This window comes from Ursus americanus, chromosome 20, assembly GCF_024610735.1.
Source record: "Ursus americanus isolate L20-20 chromosome 20, mUrsAme1.1.p, whole genome shotgun sequence".
NCBI lineage: Eukaryota > Metazoa > Chordata > Mammalia > Carnivora > Ursidae > Ursus > Ursus americanus.
The window spans coordinates 16,256,134-16,282,636 of NC_142146.1; the positions used below are offsets into that span (position 1 = coordinate 16,256,134).

The 26,503-nt window shown below is 37.2% G+C and overlaps 1 protein-coding gene across 2 annotated transcripts in view; it reads right to left on the minus strand.

Annotated features, from left to right (window-relative positions):
- Window positions 1-26,503, minus strand: part of ZCWPW2 (zinc finger CW-type and PWWP domain containing 2) — a 140,190-nt gene that overhangs the window by 72,581 nt on the left and 41,106 nt on the right. For both annotated transcript variants that reach the window (XM_045774482.2, XM_045774484.2), the window contains 2 exons: window positions 20,009-20,362; window positions 7,861-8,020 (listed from right to left, as the gene is read on the minus strand). In XM_045774482.2, coding sequence (XP_045630438.1) covers window positions 7,861-8,020; window positions 20,009-20,349 — 501 coding nt within the window. In that variant the 5' untranslated portion in view covers window positions 20,350-20,362. The remainder of the gene's footprint in view (window positions 1-7,860; window positions 8,021-20,008; window positions 20,363-26,503) is intronic.

Genomic DNA, 26,503 nt, shown 5'->3' on the forward strand with positions numbered 1-26,503 from the left:
CTGCTCTTTTCTACTCCACATTTGCTTGTTTTTTTTTTATGGAATATATGTTTATGGGAAAACAGTTGTATTTATTTTAGACAGATGCTCAGATTCTGTTTCACAACGGAGTTGTAAGAGCAGGTGCGAGCTCTAGGAAAAGAAGATGGTTAAATATGTGATGCAGAATCAGTACACATTTTGGGGGCTAAACAAAATGGTAAAGTAGTGGTAATTCTGAAATTTATTTTACAAGTTAGTTGGTATCGTTTAGGGTTTAGGGAGATGGGTTTTGACTGAGTCATGAACTGCTCCTGGCCTTTGGCTAGAAGATATGATACAATCAATCAATATGTGGGGGAATTAGAAAGAAATGAGAAAGAAAGTTAATAGATCAATTATAGACTTTCAGCTATATGCTTATGAGTTTTGGATTTCACTATTCACTAATGGAAGAACGTACCAAAAAGTTACTCCACAACTATTTGCTAATTTAAGAACCCTAACATAAAAGCTCATTTTAAGGCAGACTTACTCATAATGGGTATGACTCTGAAGGCAATTTGGTGAGCCTTGTATTTTGGCTTAAAAAACAATGATCTGACTCTGGTTCCTTTAACAGAAACTAAACACTTCTAGAAAATTGAGAAAGCTATATATTGGAATTTCTTAGAAAAGATTACTGCTGTTCCAGTGAAGAGTCAATATGAGAAACCTAGGTGATACTTAATACATTTTTCATGCATTTGATGGTGGGAAAGGTAGCCACCTGTTCTATCCTTTATAAGCTGAGTATAAAGTTGGCCACATTATTTGGATTTGGACTTTTTAACTTCAGTAGAAGTTCACAGCTATCTAAATTCATAAGAGATGAAGTCGGGAGATGACAGAGGTGAATTCAAGAATTTATTTGGAGCAGCTAAGTCAGCATACATAAATGAGAGTGAATCAAAAAGCAGGATAGAGATAGGAAAAGAAACTGGTTTCATTCAGTTGCAAAGAACAGGAAAGATAATATTTCACATTCTCCTTCCAAATTCCATCAAACAAATCCAAAGTACTCTCAAGGCATTGCTGATATTGGGGACTATTCACTCACTAAGGAGTCATATTAAGAAGGCTCTAACTTATCTCCTGCTTTCAATAGTTCAGAGCACTTCTGTTTACACTAACCTAGAAAAGCATTGCAGAATGGACTCTTTCAGTCATGTACTGAAGAATCAAAGGATAAGATGATTAATTAGCTTTATTTCCTCCCATTGCCGGGAGCATCATGTTGGTTGATAGAAAATACTAAACTTATATCATTTTTCACATATGATCTTAATCAAAAGAAAAGATCTTATTCTCCATCCTTTGTTCTCGGTATCTTTTTGTAGATGTGGGTTTCTAGGGAAAGGAAATAAATAATTTAAATGTATACTTCACCTATAGTTTCAATGAATAACATCAACTAATGCCTATTAGGAGCCGACTACAGTGACCATACTTATCATGGTGAGCATTAAGTAATGTACGAAACTGTCAAATCACTATGCTGTCCACCTGAAACTAATATAACATCATTATGTCAACTCTACTTCAAAAATAATAATTTAAAAAGAGCCTAATATATGACAAGCAGTATGTCAAATGCTTTGCATGTATTATCTCAGTTAACCCTTACAACATCTTTATGAGGCAGATACTCTTATAACCCCCCTTTTAAACTGAGGCATGTGGGATTTGTAAAGACTAAGTGACTTGCCTGAGGTTAATCATCTGGTAAGCAGCACAGCCAAACCCAAAGAGCATGGCTCTAGAGCCTGCCTTATTAGCTACTATGACAACTTAATTTTTTCCCCTAATACACATTACTAAAGAAGTTGTCTTGGTGTATTTGTCACAAGTAAGGTCACAGTTGCAGAAACATGTTCTAATTCCCTTAACCTTTCTCCAGGCCAAAAACTGAAGAATGCTTAGAAAACAAGCACACAAACAAAAAATCTTGATTCAATAATACCAAATTTACAGCAAATTTTATATCAACTATGGCACTTGTACAACAAAAACTTACTGAGAGTTTGATAGCTATACAGATTATTTGCCAGCAGGAATGTGGTACAAAAGCACATATATATACAGATGGTCCCCAACTTATGATGGTCCGACTTACAATTTTTCGACTTTACAATGGTGCAAAAATGATACACATTCAGTAGAAACCATACTTCAGATACTGAATTGGGATCTTTGCCTGGGCTAACAATACGTGGTCAATACTCTCACGCTGCTGGGCAGTGGTAGCAAGCCATAGCTCCCAGTCAGCCTACAATCACGAGGGTAAACAACCCATACACTGACAACCTTCTTGTACCCATACAACTATGCTTTTTTCACTTTCAGTACAGTATTTGATCACGTGCAATATTCAATATTCAATTTATCATCACCTAGACTTTGTATTAGATGACTTTGCCCAACCACAGGCTAATGTAAGTGTTCTGAGAGCGTTTAAGGTAGGCGACATTAAATTGTGAAGTTTAATAGGTTAGCTGCATTAAATGCATTTTTGACTCATGATGTTTTCAACTTATTATAAGTTTATCAGAATGTAACCACACTGTAAGATGAGGAAGATATCTATCTATCTCTATATATATCTTGCAAATGTAGTTTTCTACTAAGTTGGCTCAACAGATTTGTATTCAGTTTCACTCCATTACTCTAAGAGCAAAACACTGAAGTTATAAACTAATTTGCTAATCCTTATTACAAGCTACATTCTTAGAATTTGGAACCTAAAGAGCAAATCACTTACTCAAATAGATGTTAATCCAGATGTACTTGTTACGACTATTGCAAATGTAATTTGAAAATATCAAGAATTTTGCTTGTCACTAGTCGTCCAAAGGGGGACATCAAGGGGCAAATAAAAAGCAAGTCTACCAGAGACTGCCATGATTCAACATGTATATTAGAATTATAAGGTGAGAATTTTCCTCATTTTGTATGTGAAAATCTGGGAAAACATTCAACAATAAATTAGGCCACCGTGTATGAATAAGTAAATTGGCATGGTATAGAAAAAGAAATAATCTGGACTTTGGAGTTAGACATTTTAACTCTAATCATTATTTCATCGTTTGGTAGCTGATTGACCTTGGGCTACACAAGTAGCCTGAATCTCAGTTTCTTCTATATGTCAAATAGTGACAATGCCTATCTTCATGGGGTTGCTTTAAGACTTCAAAAATTAAATGAAAAGGATCTACACAATTCATGGCCTAAGGCAGAGACTCACTATTATCATTGCTGTTTGTAGGACTTTTTAGCTGTTGGAGTCATCATACTGCATGTTGATATCAGAGCCCTTTGTTGGAGGATATTTGCTAGACCAAATTTATACTGAATAAATTGATCATCAGTTGGTAATTCGTACTCATATGTTTATCACTATACAACAAAGAAACAAACTTATTTAATAAGTTACTATAGGATAACAAGTTGTGTTATCACTTCTATTTACAGACTGGAAGAGTTAGAGTAATGTGATTTGTCATTTGGCCAAATTCTTAGGGTACTAAAATTTCAGAATGGTTCTTCTAAAGACACAAGTTACAAGTAGAACTGTGACAATCTCAGTGCCATCATTAGTGTATCTTTTGAAATAAAGGGTTTAACACAAGGTCTGTATCTTCTTCACACTGCTCATCTGTTATCTGGTGGGGAGGGGGCGGTAGTTTGCTAAGAGTAGTCATTCAGGGATCCAGGCTGAGAGAGTAGCAAATCAACATTTCAAACATGGTATCAATCACAGTGCCACAGGGAAAGACTGAACTCTGGAGGATGTTGCATTGCACCCATTTGCGTGCTCAAAAAGGTGACATTCATCAATTCCACACAACTCACTGACCTGGAAAATTTTAGTGAACACTATCTCCTGATAGTGAACACTATCAGTTAGCGAACACTAACTCCTCCAATTAGGAAGCAGAATTCTAGGAGCTGCAGAGCTCAACTTTAGCAATATGGCATTGCTTCCTGTTTATTTCCTTGAAAAATACAGGCAACTCCATAATACAATGGGTAAATACTCAAATGGTATCTGGAATCCAAAGAGATGGTTGCATACCTCAGGTATATCCTGCATACAGTAGTAAGCAGACTACTAAAATGCACAGCCAAAAAATTCATTCACGTCATGGACAAAATAAACCCCTAAATTTTACCATGAGAGCAACACAGCATCAGGGGTGAACTATCTACTTTTCTTGGCAACATGAAAAACCAGAAAAGTGCAGGCCAAGCAATCATTGGTTGGAGTACATCATTTATGTCCAAGAAAAATTATAATGACTCTATATAACCAGTAAGATAGATGATAAACTTCAACATACTAAAAATATTAAGTTCAAATCATTTATCAGCTTTATCAGCAATATCTCTAAATTATGCATAATGTTGAATGACAGGAATGACCTTAAAGCTGTGTTCAATGAAACAGATCACTATTGGATTTGGCATGTGAACGTGTGGCAGTTAAGGATAATTTCCAGGCAAACCAAAGTGAAAGACTAAGCAAAGAAGTAGAAGGCAACAGGAAAGAGTAAGCCATAACCACAGTTACATGACTACACCAGTAGAGATAAAGTTCACAAAACTCTGATGCCTCAGGTTGAGAAAATTTAGTCAGCGGTTCTTGCTCTCTGGCCTGCACATTAGATTCACCTGAGAAACTTAAAATTACTGAGGCCTGGCCCTAGTGCAAGAGATTCTGATTGAACTGATTAGTAGACTGGAGCCCAGGCATTGCCATGTTCTTGTCACTGTTGTCATTTTGTTGTTACTTGTACAGCTTTCTAATGCATAGCCAGGCTTAAGAAATGCTAAACGAAGTCGTGTAATCTATCAAGCTAAAAAATAAACTTGCAAGTAATGGGTTCTGCAGACAGGTATCTGCTAAATATAAGCAGAACCGTACTTGTGCTAGTGGGGAAATAATTGTAGTCCATGCATCAACACTTAAAAAAATAGCCATCCAGCACAAGTTCACGTCTATTTTCCTTAAGAAAGGGGGAGATTTCAGCTATCTTTACAGCTACTGATTTTATAGTAAATGAAAAAATAAAATGTATGAATAAACTAATATAAATTACAAATACACAACTAAATATCACCTTCAACTTTTTTTCTAAAGTATATCCCAGTGTAATTGTGAGAAGTTTTATTTATTGTGGAAAACCTTATCATCTGTACCAATCAATAGACAGTGACAGTTCTGTCGTGCTTTCAACAACAAAATTAGTAAGTCAGTGGTCCCATAAATATATCAACCAGGGGAAAGTGACTATTCAAAAAAAAAAAGTGGCCAACATGAACTAAAAGTTAAAATTTTCATAATTTAACACTAAAAAGATATTTCATTTTCTCATAAATGCATATGATGTCTTTCTAGGATAACATATTTCTCTCCCACCTTAACATATACACTGTAAAATATACAGAGTCCATATGTAATGGAAACTCTAATATATTTAATCACCTGTTAAACTAAGCTGACACAAATTAGGATAAAATGATATTGAAATAAAGTATGAAGTAAGATTTAGTTGATTAAAGCAATGGAAGTTATGAATGCCTATCATTCTTTGCTAGGTTTAGAAAAAGAGATCAGACAACCTGTGCAATGTACATCCCTCCTCCACTTCTAGAAAAATCTTTAAGAAAGTCCGCATTGTCTATCATACGTTAATTTTTGTGTGAGTGATCTTTTTTCATTGGGGGGAAAGGGATGTGAACTTAATATCCAGATCAATGTACTACAGTGTAGAGACAGCATTTGAGCATATGGAAGTTACGGTGCAGAGAAGACCATGAAAAGATTAAATTTAAGGGGAGTCTTGGCAAGAGAACTGTACACGGGGGTTGCTACTATCTCCATCTCCCGGGAACAGGGAAATCTCAGCTATCCCTGGATAATACATATTTTGAAATTATTCTTTTTCAATCAATTTCTCATATGTAAAATTTTGGACCATTTTTCTACCTTGGCTGGCAGTATTTCTGAGTCAACCTTCTTCCTTTCTGCTTCTTGAGTAGATTGGGGAAATGAGGCATCAATGTGAGTCTCCCCTTCCCGGTAAGTGCAGATCCTTAGATAGGCAGAAGTGGGGAATCAGAGCACAGAGGGACAATCTGGCATGTGTCAGTTGAATTTGAGGTAGAAGGGAATTAAAATTTTCAACCTTGAATGAAGAGACCCACAGAGAAAGCCACCCGTATTATATCAGCTCCAAGGGAGGAAGTAAAGAAAAAAGACAGAGATAAAAATAGTAAGGGACAAAGAAAGAGCCTGTAGGAAAGGTAACCTGAATGACAGTAGAGGAGAGAGCCTGCCCCAGAGCTTGGGAGGACCCAGTGGGTTATCTACCCAGAGCACTTGGTTAGCTGGGGGAGTAGGGGAAGGAAGAGGGGAATATTTTATTTTTTTCTGTCCTCATCCTTGCATTGGGGGGCTGCCCAAATTGATGGTCTTTGCAAAATTTTCTAAGTTTACTTTAATGCTTTCAGAAGGTTAAAAACTTATGGCTTCAGATGCTTGCGTTTGGCTTTGTTTTGCATCAGATTTTGTCCTTGTCCTCGGGATTAACAGTATGCCCACTGGAATCAGACTACTTAAATTAATCCTGACAAGAATTCAAATCTGGAGAGAAATATTAGTTGAGACAATTTAAAAATTCACTTCTAGTTTCTACTTATATTTAAATATAATTTTTTAAGACTGCCTTGCTCTTTATCATATTGTCAGATCTCTAATATTCTAAGGTCTGCTTCATGAGAAGCTAGCAGGTTTCTCTGTCCTTTAGGAAAGGACAGAAGGGCACAGAAAGGAGAACAATTCTTCCTCTTTTCTGAGGTTGCCAGCAGAAGTACCTAGGAACACATCCAAAATGTCAGAGCAGAAAAGGTGCCTCACATTAAGATGACTAGCTCACAACTACCATGAAATGAATGTATGTATGTTATTCCATACTTAAATATTTTTATTAAAATGGCCTTCCCTTCCAGTTGCTTTCAAGTTAGAGACAAAAAGATACTACTTATGCCAAAGATATAGCAAAAGCCCATGTTAAAGTACCTCAGATTTACATAGATTTACTTATACTGTGGATTAAATGGTGTGCAATAAATGTACACACAGTTACATGTGTATTGAACATATATACTTTCCGCTATAAAATAGAAACCAACCAAACAGTCAAAGGAATCTACATCTGACATCTATTTTTAAATCAGATTTCTAATGAAAGCATGGCTTGCAGATGAAAAGTTTCAATATTAGAATACAGGCACAGATAATTGAATTGATTTATAATGACTAAACCAAACCATGGAAATAAGTCCAGTTCACCTATTCTCATTAACCTGAGAGTCCAGTCTATTCATTAGTTGTAGTGTATGATTTAAAGTTTAAAAAGAGTAAAAAAGATACTGAAGGAGTTAGCATAATGAAATATTCTCTTTGAAATTTGAAAATCTGGTTGCATTCCATAATTAATTTTCCCTGTGAATTTAAAGTCTTCTCAAGGGAATTTTTAAAAACTACCAAATGATAATCTTAAAATTGTTTCAAAAGGCAATTATGTAAAGTCCTCAGTTGATTTATACTATATCACCATTAGGAAAATAAAATTTAAAACTACCCTACTTTCCACACTTCCTTTGAAAAAACTTGTTTAAAAATACAAATATTCAATTTTAAACAAATAGTATGTACTGTTTCATTTATATAAATATAAAAATAAATAATTATATATCTTTTAGGTTCTGAAACAAAAATGGCCATAACTAAAAACAAGTGCAAAAAGAAGAATAAAGCTTTGATGTTACTGTACCTACCTTCAATGTGATACTATAATGTCCAACAAATGTTGCATTTATCCATGATCTTGAATGGGGATCACCCAGGAATTCTACATGATATCGTTCAACATTTCCATCCAGGTCATAGATCACGTATTTCCTTTTAAAAGGATCTGGGCAAAGTATCCCTGGCCAACTTTCAAAAGAAAGTATTTTTAATTATTTTGATGCTTTAAAAAAGGCAGAAATCAATACATCTGTCATAATCATATACCAAACTTTCTCCTTTGAATTTTAATAACTCACAAAACTTAAACACATTCATACTTGTATCCTTTAAAAGTAGGATAGTCATTTGATACAAGTAATCAGTTGTATCTTTGTAGATACAGAAAGCTTTGGAAAAGTCACATATTTCAGATAAACATAAACTATAAGGAGAAAGAATTATAAGACAAAAGAATGATCTCCTGGATCTGGAAGACACATTCAGACACTGCTAATAGGAAAGATAAGATTCATGGCAGGTTTGAGTCAACACTAACCAATAAGAATGCTTAATTACTAAAATGTTAACCCACTGGCAGAGCTTCTAATGGGGTAGGAGAAAGCTGGCATTTCCTGAGCCAGGGCTGCCAAAGGGGTACTGGTAGCTCAGGCTGTGATAACACTGGAGAGTCTAACTACTGTGGGACAAGCAGAAATAGAGCTCGGCAGTTCTATATTGCCCCCTCCCGCCATCCGCTCCATTGGAAGGAGACCAAATGTCTAAAAATTTTTAGTACTGGAAATAAAATTTATCCTTTACTAAAAATAAATCCTTAGGGGTATGTCATTTTGTGCCATAAACCTCTAGAAATATGTTTCATTTTTCTCTTTGACAAAAACAAAATACATATACGTCAACTAAGTTTTAACTATTTTAGCAATTTTTCTAGACTCTGACCTACTGTTTGGAGTCTAAAGCAGGAAAGGAAGTCAGCAAATAAAGTCAGGAAGCTGTGACTAAGGGATGCCAAGTTCTACCTCAGTTTGCAGCTCCCTCGTGAAAAAAAGCTAGTGAGGTTCAAATTAGGAGATCCAGGCTCTGGCTCTGCCGTCTACCAGACTAGAGGCCTCAAGCAGGTAATGAGGCCTTGCTGTGACTGGTTCCTCATTGTGCCGTTACAAAATTCACACAAATATGTGCTTTATACATTTTTGTTTTCTGGCAAATTAAAATATTGTAACGTGCTATCATTATAAACCAAATTGTGTTCCTCTCACCAAATTCATATGTGAAAGTTCTTATAACTCCAGTACCTCAGAATGTGACTGTATTTGGAGATAGTGTCTCTATGGAAGTAACTAAGTTAAAAGGTGGGCCCTAATCTAACATGACTAGTTTCCTTTTAAGAAAGAGAAGATTAGGGATTGCATTGAATGTATAGATTATTCTAGATAACATAGACATTTTAACAATATTTGTCCTTCCAATCCATGAGCATGGAATGTTTTTCCATTTCTTTGTGTCTTCCTCAATTTCTTTCATGAGTGTTCTATAGTTTTCTGAGTACCCTATCAAAATACCATCAACTTTTTTCACAGAGCTGGAACAAATAATACTAAAATTTGTATGAAACCAGAAAAGACCCTGAATAGCCAAAGGAATGTTAAAAAGAAAACCAAAGCTGGTGGCATCACAATTCCAGACTTCAAGCTCCATTACAAAGCTGTAATCATCAAGACAGTATGGTATTGGCACAAAAACAGACACATAAATCAATGGAACAGAATAAAGAGCTCAGAAATGGACCCTCAACTCTATGGTCAACTAATCTTCAACAAAGCAGGAAAGAATACCCAATGGAAAAAAGACAGTCTCTTCAACAGACAGTGTTGGGAAAATTGGACAGCCACATGCAGAAGAATGAAACTGGACCATTTCCTACACCCTATGCAAAAACTAGACTCAAATGGATGAAAGACCTAAATGTGAGATAGGAATCCATCAAAATCCTAAAGGAGAACACAGGCAGCAACCTCTGTGACTTCGACCACAGCAACTGCTTGCTAGACACGTCTCCAAAGGCAAGGGAAACAAGGCATAAATGAACTACTGGGACTTCATCAAGATAAAAAAGCTTTTGCACAGGGGCACCTGGGTGGCTCAGTTGTAAAGCGTCTGCCTTCGGCTCAGGTCATGATCCCAGCGTTCTGGGATTGAGACCCACATCGGGTTCCCTGCACAGCGGGAATCCTGCTTCTCCCTCTCCCACTCCCCCTGCTTGTGTTCCCTCTCTCGCTGCCTCTCTGTCTGTCAAATAAATAAATAAAATCTTAAAAAAAAAAAAAAGCCTTTGCACAGCAAACAGTCAACAAAAGCAAGACAACCAACAGAAAGGGAGAAGATATTTGCAAATGTCTTATCCGATAAAGGGCTAGTATCCAAAATCTACAAAGAATTTATCAAACTCAACCTTCAAAGAACAAATAACCCAATCAAGAAATGGGCAGAAGACATGAACATACCTTTCTGCAAAGAAGACATCCAAATGGCCAACAGACACATAAAAAAGCGCTCAACATCAGTAGGCATCGAGGCAGTACAAATCAAAACCACAATGAGATATCACCTCACACCAGTCAGAATGGCTAAATTAACAACTCAGGAAATGACAGATGTTGGCGAGGATGCAGAGAAAGGGGAACACTCCTACACCGTTGGTGGGAATGCAAGCTGGTGCAGCCGCTCTGGAAAACAGTATGGAAATTCCTCAAAAATTTGAAAATAGAGCTACCCTATGACCCAGCAATTGCACTACTGGGTATTTACCCTAAAGATACAAATGTAGTGACCTGAAGGGGCACCTGCACCCCAATGTTTGTAGCTGCAATGTCTACAATAGCCAAACCATGGAAAGAGCCCAGATGTCCATCAAAAGATGAATGGATAAAAAAGATGTGGTATATATATACAATGGAATGTTACTCAGCCATCAAAAAAAAATGAAGTCTTGCCATTTGCAAGGACATGGATGGAGCTAGAGGGTATCATGCTAAGCGAAATAATCAGAGAAGACAATTATCATATGATCTCGTCACAATGTGGAATGTAAGAAACAAAACAGAGAGGCATAGGGGAAGAGAGGAAAAAATAAAACAAGCTAAAACCAGAGAGGGAGACAAACCATAAGAGATTCTTAATCACAGGAAACAAACTGAGGGTTGCTGGAGGAGATGGGGGTGGGGGAATGGGGCAACTGGGTGATGGACATTATGGAGGGCATGTGATATAATGACCACTGGGTATTATGTAAGACTGATGAATCACTGACCTCTACCTCTGAAACCAATAATACATTATATGTTAATTAGTTGAATTTAAACTAAAAAAATAAAAAATAAACAGAGAAGATTAGGACATAGACATGCACAGAGGGAAGACCATGTGAAGACACAAGGAGAGAGATGCATCTACAGGCCAAGGAGAAAGCCTCAGAAGAAATCAACCCTGCTGACAATTTAACCTGAGACCTCTAGCCTCAGAATAAGAAATTAAATTTCTGTTATTTTTAAGCTATCCAGTCTGTGATACTTTATTATGGTAGCCCTAGCAAACTAATCATATACAGATATACAATTATATATAGGTAAGAAAACCAGTATAATTGAGAGGTAGAAAGAAAGATACAAAACATTTTTTGCCTCATTTAATTATTTAGAAACTAGATAAATTAGATATTTAGATAATTTTAAAACCTAAAGGAAGCATGCAGATCATGCTATAAAGAATCTGAAATCACAAAAATGCAAAATCCATAAATTACTTGGGTTTGAGGACTATAGATGGTTGATCTTCTATTAATCAATTGATATGAAAGTTACAAAGTCATAAATATAGAAGTATATCTACCATACCATTGTAAAAGTTTTTACAGGTCATAAATAAAACAATGTAAACTAACAAAAGTATTTCATGCTTAGTAATATTAATACAAAATGTTTGATTGCAGGAAATTAACAAATCCCAAGTGTAGTTGCCAGGAGGTGGTGAATTGGGTGCACCAGTCACCAAGGAAGGTTGAGTGTGAGAACAGAGCAGATGTCTAACTGCTCCCTGGGTGCTGAGCAGAGTTCTTTGGCAATTGGACCTCTCTGAGTTAGGGAAAGGGCAGGTGGAAGGTCTGCTTGGAAGCCCTAGATCATGGAAGAGGAAGGATTACAAATTGAGTCAGACTATGTGGAAACCAAAGCATCCTAATACTTTGGAAGACTGGAAATGATAATGGAAAGTCAAATAGAGGTTCAGTTGAAGATAACTATCTAGTTATTATCAGGTTCACATCACAGTATCATTGCTATTTGGCAACCCTTATTGGCTTAAGAGTGCTTAAGAGAAAACTTGAGTGTTTATCTTTTAACCTACATTGGAAATCTACATTTCTGAAGGAAGTCACTCAAAAGAAGAAGATTTCAATAGGCAAATAAATGACTAAAAATGAATGGTAGCTGTATTGGGAGACTCCTAACTTACCAGAAATCAAGAAACAGTGGGTCCTCCAATAGATTAGTAACTATTTTAAAAGAATCCAAATTGTGATTGTTACATTATATTTGTTGACTACTCTTTGTAAAATGCAAGGGGCTCATGTTTAATACTAGGTGATTTGCACCTCACAAAAATTTTAATATCAAATTATAAGTAGCACCAATTTCATTCAGTGTAAAACAATTGTAGGATTTCTAACACTTGAGATATGAAAGAAAAATATCTTGCAGTTACTACGTTTAAGATGAGCTTTTCTGACACAAATTCTGATACAACTTCTTTTACACAAAACCTACTGGGCCTGAGAGTATTCAATTTAAATTATTACTCTATAAAATATAAATAAAAATTTAAAAAAATAAATAAAATATAAATAAAACTAGAGATGACTCCTAAGAAGAATTAGATGCCAATAAAAGAAAAAGGCTTCTATTCATTATTTAAAACATGTTGTATTAGACAAAATATTGCATACTGATTTACAGATGAATTATGAAAAGTATTGTCAAATGTCCAAATAATTGGGGCACGTTAGTATTTCTTCAGGCAGTGCAAAGGAATTGTCTGACTCCTAGTCTGTGCGTTTCAGCTAAAACAGAATGTACCACACTGCAGGAGAAGCTGAAGAAAGGCAACAGACGGAGAAAACATGACTGTTTCTCTCCATGAGCTAGATCCATCATTTTCTCCGACTCAGTGTGATTGAAGAAAGCTGATGTCCATTTTTTGCTTTCGCTCCGAACTCTATTTGAGTTCCAAAACTGTCAACAATGATAGTGCATTGTGCACTTCTACTTCCTGATTTTTCACATTCATACTGATGAGAAATTCTGAAGTGTTGTCTTGTGGGCTTAAAGGTGGAGAGCGAGAGTAAGAATAGGCAGCCCAATGGGAAGGTATTCGAGTTACAAGGAAAATTGTGTGATTAATTTTAGAGTCTGTGGGTGGTGGGAGGTAAAATGTACACATACAACCCGGACAAATAGATACCAGATGTTGGAATCCACTTGGGGGAAAGGGGAAATTTGGGCACAACAAGTAGTTTCAAGAGGAGTGCAAATATATCATGAAGAAACTGATGTCATACACATTTCTAATTCAGTAGAAATGATCTTTAATGAGATAGCTATTGCCTTCAGTAGAAGTTGAAGCTTAAGCATGATTTCAGTTGCCATGTATTTATACTCAATGAGAAGTAAATGACTGTTATTTTCAAACTATGGTTTGGATGTTTAAAAGGAGAGCTAATTTTACTTGGGCCTCATTCTTAATCTGTGGGAAACAAAATGGATGAGTTGGAATCATCACTAACTGAATGCTATATTTGCCACAAAATCTCTAAGCTGTACCTAACTACAGGGGGCTGATAGGAAGAGGCAATTCCCCATCCCCACCTACCCCACACATACATTATATTAATCTATAGACAAAAGAATGCAAACAAGAAGTAATCAAATAATATTTTATAAGACTGAAAGGATCTACAGAAATCTCAATTCATAAATTTCAATACTATATCTAAAATATATCACTGCATTGGTTTGTTAATTTAAAGGCATATCAATTGTTTGTACTAAAGTACATTAGAATGCAAATATATTTTCTATAAATTAATTTTCATATTTACAAAAAAGCTTTGTAAAATGCGTAAACATGCCCAAGGTAGTTACCTTCAATAGAGCTAGTTTCTGTTTGACAATGTATCTGCCCCTACTAGGGGAGATATGCACCATTATTTTTTACTTTTAACTTCTATGCACTTTCTAGCTGAATACAATGCTATCTGATCATTTTTAAAAATCAAGGCTGCTTAACATTATGAAGATGGCTTTTCTGTTCCTAGTACATGTAGGTATCCCCACCATCAGCTCAACATGGACATAGCATAACCCAAAGGCAAGAGGCTCCATATGTACTTTTATAAGTATATAAGTGTGTGCTATCTCACAATGTGGAGGTAAATGTAACTACTGTAATTTGATTTTCCACGGACCTTGCCCATAGACAAAGTGCTTTCTCTTGACAATTCTTTATTTTTATTATATAAAGATTAAATAGGCATTTCTAGATTCTGTATCAGTCTCTCTTTAGCTTTTTAAAGCTTTATTAGAGAAGGTCAACTGTTCTGGGAAAGAATAACTCTGGGATGTTGATAAGATTGAATTTCTGAGCCTTCGAAGTTGGGTGTAAGGCCATGGGCTAATGAGAACTGACCCAGACAATGCTACTTGCTAAGTGTCTCCACAGCCAGCTAGCTGGTCTTTCCACTTGCAACTTCAACGTCTTTAATATTGCTTAATTAAGAACTGATGTTTAACTGTGTTTAGTAGTTAATTCTAGCTTTATATTCTGCTATTGCAATTTATCCTGTTATCATCTTTCTATGTATCTCTAGCACTGAATAAGAAACATAACTAGATTTGAGGGTTGTTATTTTTTTTTTTATATTTTAAGGCTATATTTTAAGCCTGTGCTCAACTATACTAAGTTCATAAAGAAAAATATATATTACCACTTAGCCAAATGCCTTCTATTCTTTCCAAATAGCAAGAAGTAGATATAGCTGCATTTTGCAGGTATTTTGATGGTTCTAATCATAGATTATAGATAATTTAGGGCCTGGAGTAAAACATGTTTCGTTTGTATTTCAAGTCCTAATCCTCAGTTACAAGCACAAAACTGCAAAAGAAATTCCTAATCAGATTTCTAACATAATATTTCAGATATAGTGACAAGAAACAAACACATTTCTTGAATTAGTTATTGAACCTTCAGAATTTCCATTAGAAAATACAAACTCCCTGCTTTCAAAATATTAATTTTAGATCTGAAAAATGACATGGAACTACAAATACCTTCATAAGTAACCTCATAAGATAAGCATTCATATTCATGTCTTTTAAGATATTTGTTTTAACACAGCTATCTGGTTCCTCTTCGTGCCCATCCTAATTATTTTACAAAAGAAAATAATATTTTTAATATTTAAATAAATAATATGTATATATTTACAACATTTCACATCTGCTCTCTAGAAAAGTCCTCAGTAGCAAAAGGTATATATCTCAGAGAGATTTCCACATTTGCAAAGATATTAAATGTATTAGTTTGCTAAGGCTGACATTGAGAAATACCACAGAGTGAGTGGCTTAAAAAAACAGAAATTTATTTTCTCATAGTTTTGGAGGCTTTAAGTCTAAGATCAATAGGTCAGCAGGGATGGTTTCTCTTGAAGCCTCTCCTTGGCTACCTTCCTGCTATGTCTTCACATAGTTTTTCCTCTGTGCATGTGTATCCCTGGTGCCTTTTTGTGTGTCCAAATTTCCTCTTCTTATAAGAATACCAGTCAGATTGGTGTAGGGCCCACCCTAATGGCCTATTTTTACTTACTCACCTCTTTAAAGGCCCTGATTCCAAATACAGTCACTTCTGAGGTTTCAGCTTTAAAGTATGACTTTTGGGGAACACAATTCAGCCCACAATAGTAAGTGACAGAACAAGAACACAAATGTAGGTTTGACTTGAAGGCCTCGTGTGTGTGTGTGTGTGTGTGTGTGTGTGGTGTTAAAGTAAGTGCATCACAGTCTCTCTATGAAAGCAAACATTGGAGAACAGCTGAATGTGAATGGAAATGAGGTGAAATGAGCCAGAGTATCCCAGCTTTGAGAATGTTAAGTAGGAGAATGTAATGTAAAATAGCAAGGGATTCTGGGAAGATAATAGCAATGGTGCTATGGTTTTAGAATCTCCTGAAATCTTCCTGTAAGTACAGGTAGAAGAACTATAATAGCACAGTCAAAACCTAACAAAACTAACCTATAACAAAACTAAGTGATAAGCTATCCACAGAAACTACCAAAATAAGAGCAGGCAGGTACAAACTACTGACAGTTACAAGACCCACATATTATTAGCATCTGTAGGAGGGAAAGCAGGGTGGGAGGGGGAAAGCAACCAGAGGTCTGATGGGTTTGTGAAATAAGAATCTCAAAGCCGTAAGGAGTACTTATTGAAAAGTACAGCAGGTCAACAACAGCACAGCAGCCAGAACTGTGAGGGTGATCACAACAAAACCTGAAGTTATTGGAGCAGTCTGGGCTCCTCAAACGCCTAAAACTACCAACAAAACTCCTTTCCAGGACAAAAGCTTACACTGATGAGAAACCACTGGGAGTACGAACCAGATCGAAGAAGAAAGGATCAATATAAATAAAGGACAGAGAGGGTACAAATAAAAGTGGGGATACTATGCCAAAAGCACCATCCATGAAAAAAAGATTGGTAAGTTGGATTTCATTAAAATTCAAAATGTCTGCTCTGCGAAAGATATTAGTAAGAGAATGAGAACATAAGCCACAGACTAGGAGAAAAATATTTGCAAAACACATATCTGATAAACTGGTGTCCAAAATATACAAAGAACTCTTAAGCTCTACAATAAGAAAATGAACTCAACTAAAAGATAGGCAAAAAACCTGAGTAGATATTTCACCAAAGAAGATATACAGATGACAAATAAGAATATTAAAAGATGTTCCACATCATATGTCATCCAGGAAATGCAAATTAAAACAACCATGTATGTCCATGAAAATACATAAAGGAAACTTAAATGCCTATTACTAAGTGAAAGAAGCCAATCTGAAAAGGCTACATATTGTGATTACAATACAGCATTCTGGGAAAGGCAAAACTTTGGACACAGTATAAAGAGCCTCAGTTGCCAGGGAGTGGTGGGAGGGATGAACAGGTGAAACAGAGGAGATTTTTAGGCCAGCAAAACTGTTCTTTCTGTATGATATTATAATGGTGAATACATGTCATTATACAGTTGTCAAAACCTACAGAATGTAGAGCACAAAGAGTGAATCTTAATGATTCACTGTGGATTTTGGTCAACAATGATGGGTAAAGGCTGGTTCGTAGATTGTAACAAATGTGCCACACTGATTTGGGATGTTGGTGGTATATGATGTTGTGTGGGGCAAGGGAGGAGATATGTAGAAACCCTGCACTTTCCATTCAATTTTGCTGCAAACTTAAAACTGCTCTAGAAAATAAAGTTTATTAATTAAAATATGGAAAGAATTTCAAAATTTAAAAAATAAAATTAAGGAAGGAAAAAAGCTAGGAAATCTCAGACAAGTTAATATTTTTGATACTCTGAGAAAATAATAGAATAAGGGGCTCTGGGTATATGATTTAGAAAAAAGCTAGAGAAAATTTATTCTGCAGATTCCAGTTCTGGACAAGTTGAAGTAGACTCAATTCTCTATATTCCACCCACTAAGCACACCAAAAATTCCCAAGTATTATACATCAAATAAACATAAGAAGATTCTAAAAGATGAAGAGAAGATAAACCAGAGAAGGGCCTCAACACCTGAAGAATGACATGGCAGTGAGTTCCCTGAGTGCTCTTTTTGCCTCATATATCCCAGACTGGGTGCCAAAGAAGCCGGCAACCCAGAGATACTAATGGGTGCAAAGGAATAAAAAAGGCCACATGAAGCCTGCTCTTTCTAGTCAAAGGACCAGGATAGGGGCAACCTAGCAAGACAGAAAACCTTAAAGCAATAGCCACTTTTTCCGCAACCAAACACCATGAAAAAATCTACAGATCCCCATCTCTCTCTATGCTTGTCAACAAAGGCCAAGTGGTGAGCCTGGACTTCAACCCACCCAGCAGTAATAAAGCCCCAACTTCCTCCCCACTCAGATGGTGGTGGAAGAGGACTACTGGGAAGTTGGAATTTTTAATCACCTTCCAGAATTAACATGGTTCTCCCCCACCCCCCAACAGTATCAGTTGAGGTGACTAATAAGGTACTCCTACCTCTCCCAGCCAAACTGGTGAATGAGGAGCCTGAACTCTCATCCCTGCCCAGTAGTAATGAGGCACCCCTCCCTTACCAGAGAGTAAGTGGAGGCTGAGTAGAAAACCTAGACTTCCACTCTCATCTGGCAGTAACAAAGAGGTTCCCTCATATCTCTCCAGTGTAGTACTAGGGGCAGCCTGCTAAAACAGATTTAAATAAGATCCAAAATGAAAAAAATAGAAAATCTAACAAATAAATAGAAGATATAGAGAGAACCAAATGGAAATGTTACAACTAAAAATACAATAACTAAAACAAAAAGCTCAATGGATGGTCACAATAGCAGAATGAATATGAAGGAGGCAATAATCGGTAAACTTAAAACAGAAATGATCCAATCTGAGCAACAGAGAGAAAAAAGACTGAAAAAAAAACCTCTTCTTAAAGAATAGAAATCAATTCATATAAAAGTACAAATGAGACTCAGCAGGTATCCCTCCAAAGCAGCTTCTGCCCTATACATTCTGCAAGCAACCCCAACAGGGGCTGGCACCACTCCAAAATGACTTCTTCCCTGGGAGAGGGGAAGATAACCACACACACCAGTGTACCCACAGTCCCAGCAGCCAAAACTTATAGCTGGAAGCCCAGAGAGAATGCCCGGTTGATCAGTCCAACTACAGCCCCAGCAGGGTGGACTGGGGACAAGCATCTGGTCTGATTGCTGACGCCACCCAACCATAAGCCCACAGCAGCCCCAGACTGGCCCTTCAATGGCACAAGGACCAAACTCTGCCTAGTGTACCCACAAGCAAAGTGGGCCATTGTACCCAACTGGACTAAAGGCAAACACAGCTCAGCCATAATAGTAGGGTTCAAGCAACCCATACAGGACACACCCCTGGTTCTGGTGAACAGGGGGCATTGCACTATGGGCCACCACAGGACCTCTTCTTCATAAGGCCACTACTTTCAAGATCAGGAGACATAGCTGACTTTTCTAATACATAGAAACAAAGAGAGTTAGACAAAATGAGGAGGAAGAGGAATATGTCACAAATGAAAGAACAGGACAAAACCACAGCAAAACAGTCAAATGGAACAGAGATAAGCAATATGCATGATAAGAGTTCAAAGTAAGGTCATAAATATACTCATTGGACAATAGATTTAAATTAGATCTCAATAACAATAAGGTATTTAGAAATCCCCAATTATCAGGTAAAAATATACTTCAAACAGATCATTTGAAAGAAGACATCACACAGAAAATTAGTAAATATTTGAAATTGAATGGTAATAAAACACAATATATCAAAATTTGTGGGATATACCTAATGCTGTGCTTAAAGAGAAATTTTTAGCTGTAGTTGCCTATATCAAGAGGAAAAAAAGATTTAAATCAGTTACCTAAAGTTTCCAATTTAAGAAACTAGAAAAAAAAATGAATTAGACCCCAAAATGTCAGAGAAATAATAATGATGAGATCAGGAAACAATAAATAAGAAATTAGACAAACAGTAGAAAAAAAATTGATTCTTTGAAAAGTTTTAAAAATTCATCAACATGGGGCGCCTGGATGGCGCAGTCGTTAAGCGTCTGCCTTCGGCTCAGGGCATGATCCCAGCGTTCTGGGATCGAGCCCCACATCAGGCTTCTCTGCTGGAAGCCTGCTTCTTCTTCTCCCACTCCCCCTGCTTGTGTTCCCTCTCTCGCTGGCTGTTTCTCTCTGTCAAATCAATAAATAAAATCTTTAAAAAAATAAAAAAATAAAAATTCATCAACTTAGCAAAACTGTAACCAATAGTTTATTATAAAATAACAACAACATTACCTTGGCCAATTCTGTAATTTTACCAAAACCAGGCTTCCAAGAGGGAGCTGTGAATAGACAATCTTAAATCCACTTTCATGAAGCTGAGACTCTTCAGGGAAGTCTTCTTCAGAAATAGAGCACTTATTGTATCTTGAATCAGTGTTCATGAAGCAGTACCATGGTTTACTGTGATCAACTTTGGCTGCATCCTCATTTGACAACAATCTCCATTTCAAACAGCTTTCATTCTCACATTGAACCCACACTTTGTTTACATACATACTGTTTTCCACCAAGGAATCCATTGCAGTGTTACAATAGTCTACTATTATCTCACCATCCAATTTTTCTTTTTCCATAAATGCATTTAATCTGGAAAACAAATAAAAGAATAAAGATTCAAGAATATAAGGAAAGTTCAAACCAAAATCAGAGAAACAGCTCTTTCATACCTTCTTTGCCCCCATCTTCTCTATCCCATAAAGACTATACAGTTTGAACAATTTGTTTCCACTTACCCAGAAACAAAGGAACAAAATAGAAGCATCAATTACTCTGGGCATAAAATGCTCCAAAATGAAAAATAAATTTTTAATCACAAATAAAAATAAAAATAAGTATGACCATTTTTACAGAGAAAACTGAAGCTAAGAAAAGTAATTTGTTTGCAGTCCCAGAGCTAGTATATGGTTTAGTCAGGATTTGAATGCAGGAAGTTTGGTTCCAAATTCTGTGATTATACCCATTATATATATATATATATATATATATATATATTTGAAATGACTTGATGACCCCCTTCTTGTTCTAATTCTGAGGAAAATCAAATGTAACAAAATATTTCACCATATGAACGTTTGAAGTCTGCTTTTAAAACCTAAAATAATCTTTTGCTTATATAGTTTTGCTTTTTATCCATCAATTCAAGTAGTTTGAAAAAAGCATTTCTCAGAGTTTTTTATTATGAAAATTTTAAACATATAAAACATTAGAATTGTATGATTAAGCTCCCAACTTCTAGCTTTAATAATAACTGTGTGTATACTAAAAAAATGATACAACTAAAATAAAGTAAAAATAATTAACAACTTATTTTGCAATAGAAACCTGTTTTAAAGAATGACTTCAGTATGACAGAAAAAAGATGATGGAGGAGTAAGGGACCTCTTTTTCAGCTGGTCCCCTGAATTGAGCTGGATATCTACAGATCATCCTGAACACCCATGAAATCAGCCTGAGACGCAGGAAGATACATCTGGATCTCTACAAATGAACATCTCCAGCGCTGAGTATTGAGGTACAAAGCGGGGAGCCGTGAATCCCACACAGATATCGGAAGATAAACGGAAGAGGGAGGGAGCTGCCGGGCTCAGGCACCAGGAAGCAGTAGCCACCTGCACTGGGGAGGCAGCCGGACTCACGGACCGGCACCCGCAAGAAAGCAGACTGAGACCGTGAGCCTGGGAACACGCGTTCGACCAGACTGAAAACCAGAGCTCCGGAGCGCTCACTGGAACCGTACTGATACGAGGAGCTCGGGAGCATGCACGCACAACCAGAGTGAAAACTGGTGCTCTGGAGCACGCGTGGGAACTGGGGGCAGCTGGCGGTGTTAGAAGCATAAAGGACAGAGACGTGCCAGCCCTGGAAGTGAGGGCTGGGACACCAGCTGTGGGGCGCACAATCTGGGACGCTGCAGGGTTTTTAGCAGCACCAACAGAAACAGAGTTAGAGAGGCCAAGAGAGCTCAGTGGAGAGTGGACTGCAATCTCTCTGTTCTGAGACAGAGGCTAGGACATGGCCACTGCTGCTCTGACTCTCAGAAGGGCTACAGAAAACCACCAGGGAAAGCCACCAGAGAACAAAAGCCCAGAAATACCAGCTCACATTGTGCCAATCCCCATCCCTCCTTGCAGGGGACAGGGAGACTCTACCCAAACAGGGTTGCCTGAATATCAGTGCGGCAGGTGCCTCCCCCAGAAGGCAGGCTGAAAAACCAAGAAGCCCACAACCCTAAGGTCCCTATAAAACAAGAGCACACTGCCTGGGTCCTGGTCAATAATTTGGGCTCTGGGCATCCCCGCAACCTCTCCTCATCAGAATGACCAGGAGCAGAAATCCCCCCAAGCAAAGAAAAGATAATGAGTCTGTGGCCTCTGCACAGAACTGATGGATATGGATATAACCAAATTGTGAGAAATGGAGTTCAGAGTAACAATGGTCAAGATGATATGTAAGTTGGAAGAAAATATTAACAAGAATATAGAATCTCTAAGGGAGGAAATGAAAGCGAACATGGCAGAAATTAAAAATGCTATGAATCAAATGCGGTCTAAACTAGACGCTCTGATGGCCAGGGTAAATGAGGCAGAAGAACGAATTAGTGAACTGGAGGATGGGATGGTAGAAAAGAAAGTTAAAACAGAAATGTGGCTCAAAAAAATCCAATCTCAAGAATGTAGATTATGGGAGATTACTGACTCAATGAAAAGTCCAATATCAGAATCATTGGCATCCCCGAGGGGGTGGAGAAAGAGAGAGGTCTAGAAGAGATATTCGAACAAATTGTAGCTGAGAACTTCCCTAATCTGGCAAAGGAAACTAGCATTCGTGTCCAAGAGGCAGAGAGGACCCCTCCCAAGGTCAATGACAACAAAACTACAACATGTCATGTCTTAGTGCAGTTTGCAAATATTAGATCCAAGGATACAGTATTGAAAACTGCCAGGGGGAAGAAAATTCTTATGTACAGAGTGAAAAATATCAGAATAACGTCAGACCTATCTACAGAGACCTGGCAGACTAGGAAGAGTTGGAAGAGTATTTTCAAAGCTCTATCTGAGAAGAACATGCAGCCAAGGATCCTTTATCCAGCAAGGCTGTCATTCAGAATTGATGGAGAGATAAGGACCTTCCGGGATCGGCAGAAACTGAAGGAATTCGTAACCAACAAGCCAGCCCTACATGAGATATTAAGGGGGGTTCTATAAAACTAAAAAGGCCCCAAGAGTGATACAGAACAAAAATTTACAATCTACAGAAACAAAGACTTCACAGGCAACATGACATCATTAAAATCATATCTCTCAATAATCACTCTCAATGTGAATGGCCTAAATGCTCCCATAGTATGCCAGAGGATTGCAGATTGGATAAAAAGACATGACCCATCCATTTGCTGTCTACAAGAGACTCATATTAAACCTAAAGATACATCCAGACTGAAAGTGAACAGATGGAAAACCATTTTTCATGCCAATGGACCTCAAAAGAAAGCTGGGTAGCAATTCTCATATCAGACAGATTAGATTTTAAACTAAAGACTGTTGTTAGAGATACAGAAGGACAATATATTATTCTAAAAGGATGTATCCAACAAGTGGATATGACAATTATAAATATCTATGCCCCCAACAAGCGAGCAGCTGGATACACAAGCCAACTCTTAACCAGAATAAAGAGACATATAGATAATAATACGTTAATAGTAGGAGACCTCAACACTCCACTCTCAGCAATAGAGAGATCACCTAAGCAGAAAATCAACAAAGAAACAAGAGCTTTGAATGATATACTGGACCAGATGGACCTCATAGATATATACAGAACACTACACCGCGGAACAACAGAATACTCATTCTTTTCAAATGCACATGGAACTTTCTTCAGAAGAGACCATATACTGGGTGACAAAACAGGTCTCAACCAATACCAAAAGACTGAGATTATTCCCTGCATATTCTCAGACCACAATGCTTTGAAACTGGAACTCAATCACAAGAAAAAATTTGGAAGAAACTCAAACACTTGGAAACTAAGAACCATCAAGCTCAAGAATGATTGGGTAAACCAGGAAATTAAAAATCAGTTTAAACAATTTATGGAGACCAACGAGAATGAAAACACACAGGTCCAAAACCTATGGGACACTGCAAAGGCAGACCTAAGGGGAAAATACATGGCCATCAAAGCTTCACTCAAAAGAATAGAAAAATCTAAAATGCAGTTTTTATATTCTCATCTCAAGAAGCTGGAGCTGGAACAGAAGAACAGGCCTAACCCACGCATGAGAAGGCAGGTGATCAAGATTAGTGCAGAGATCAATGAATTAGAAACCAGGAGCACAGTAGAGCAGATCAACAGAACTAGAAGCTGGTTCTTTGAAAGAATAAATAAGATCGATAAGCCACTGGCCAGACTTTTCAAAAGAATAGAGGAAGGACGCAAATTAATAAAATTATGAATGAAAGGGAAGAGATCACAACCAACACCAATGAAACGGGAAGGTTTCATTAGAAACTTTTATCAACAGCTTTATGCCAATAAATTAAACAAACTGGAAGAACTGGATGCCTTCCTGGAAACCTATAAACTACCAAGACTGAAACAGGAAGAAATTGATTTTTTAAACAGACCGATTAATTAGGAAGAGATTGAAGCAGTGATCAAAAACCTCCCCAAAGACAAGAGTCCAGGGCCTGACATATTCCTTGGGGAATTCTACCAAACATTCAAAGAGGAAATAATACCTATTCTCCTGAAGCTGTTTCAAAAAATAGAAACAGAAGGAAAACTACCAAACTCATTCTATGAGGCCAGTATTACCTTGATCCCCAAGCCAGGCAAAGACCCCATCCAAAAGGCGAATTACAGACCGAAATCCCTGATAAATATGGATGCCAAAATTCTCAACAAGATCGTAGCTAATAGGATCCAACAGTACATGAAAAGGATTATCCATCAAGACCAAGTGGGATTCATCCCTGGGATGCAAGCGTGGTTCAACATTCGCAAATCGATCAGTGTGATAGATCATATCAACAAGAAAAGAGTCAAGAACCATATGATCCTCTCGATTGAGGCAGAAAAAGCATTTGACAAAATACAGCATCCTTTCCTGATTAAAAAACTTCAAAGTGTAGGGATAGAGGGCACATTCCTCAATTTCATAAAAACCATGTATGAAAAGCCTACAGCAAATATCATTCTCAATGGGGAAAAGCTGAAAGCCTTTCCCTTAAGATCAGGAACACCAAAGGATGCCCACTCTCGCCATTATTATTCAACACAGTACTAGAAGTCCTTGCAACAGCAATCAGACAACAAAAAGGGATAAAAGGTATCCAAATCGGCAAAGAAGAAGTCAAACTGTCTCTCTTCGCAGATGACATGATACTCTATATGGAAAACTCAAAAGACTCCACCCCCAAGCTACTAGAAGTTATAGAGCAATTTAGTAATGTGGCAGGATACAAAATCAATGCTCAGAAATCAGTTGCATTTCTATACATGAACAATGAGACTGAAGAAAGAGAAATTAGGGAATCTATTCAATCTAAAATATCAACAAAAATCATATGTTATCTTGGAATTAACTTAACCAGAGACGTAAAGGATCTATATTCTAGAAACTACAAATCACTCTTGAAAAACATTGAAGAAGACACAAAAAGATGGAAAAATATTCCATGCTCATGGATCGGAAGAATAAACATAGTTAAAATGTCTATGCTACCCAGAGCAACCTACACTTTCAATGTCATCCCGATCAAAATACCAATGACATTTTTCAAAGAACTGGAACAAACAACCCTTAAATTTGTGTGGAACCAGAAAAGGCCCCGAATCGCCAAGGAATTGTTGAAAAGGAAAAACAAAGCTGGGGGCATCACGTTGCCAGGTTTCAAGCTATACTACAAAGCTGTGATCACAAAGACAGCATGGTACTGGCACAAAAACAGACACATAGACCAATGGAACAGAATAGAGAGCCCAGAAATGGACCCTCGGCTCTTTGGGCAACTAATCTTTGACAAAGCAGGAAAAAACATCCAGTGGAAAAAAGACAGTCTCTTCAATAAATGGTGCTGGGAAAATTGGACAGCTATATGCAAAAGAATGAAACTTGACCACTTGCTCACACCATACACAAAGATAAACTCCAAATGGATGAAAGACCTCAATGTGAGACAGGAATCCATTAAAATCCTAGAGGAGAACATAGGCTGCAACCTCTTTGATATCGGCCACAGCAACTTTTTTCATGACACATCTCCAAAGGCAAGAGGAACAAAAGATAAAATGAACTTGTGGGACTTCATCAAGATGAAAAGCTTCTGCACAGCCAAGGAAACAGTCAAAAAAACTAAGAGGCAGCCCACGGAATGGGAGAAGATATTTGCAAATGACACTACAGATAAAAGACTGGTATCCAAGATCTACAAAGAACTTCTCAAACTCAATACATAAGAAACAAATAAACAAATCATAAAATAGGCAGAAGATATGAATAGACACTTTTCCAATGAAGACATACAAATGGCTAACAGACACATGAAAAAATGTTCAAACTCATCAGCCATCAGGGAAATTCAAATCAAAACCACACTGAGATACCACCTTACGCCAGTTAGAATGGCAAAAATTGACAAGACAAGAAACAACAATTGCTGGAGAGGATGTGGAGAAAGGGCATCCCTCCTACATTGTTGGTGGGAATGCAAGTTGGTACAG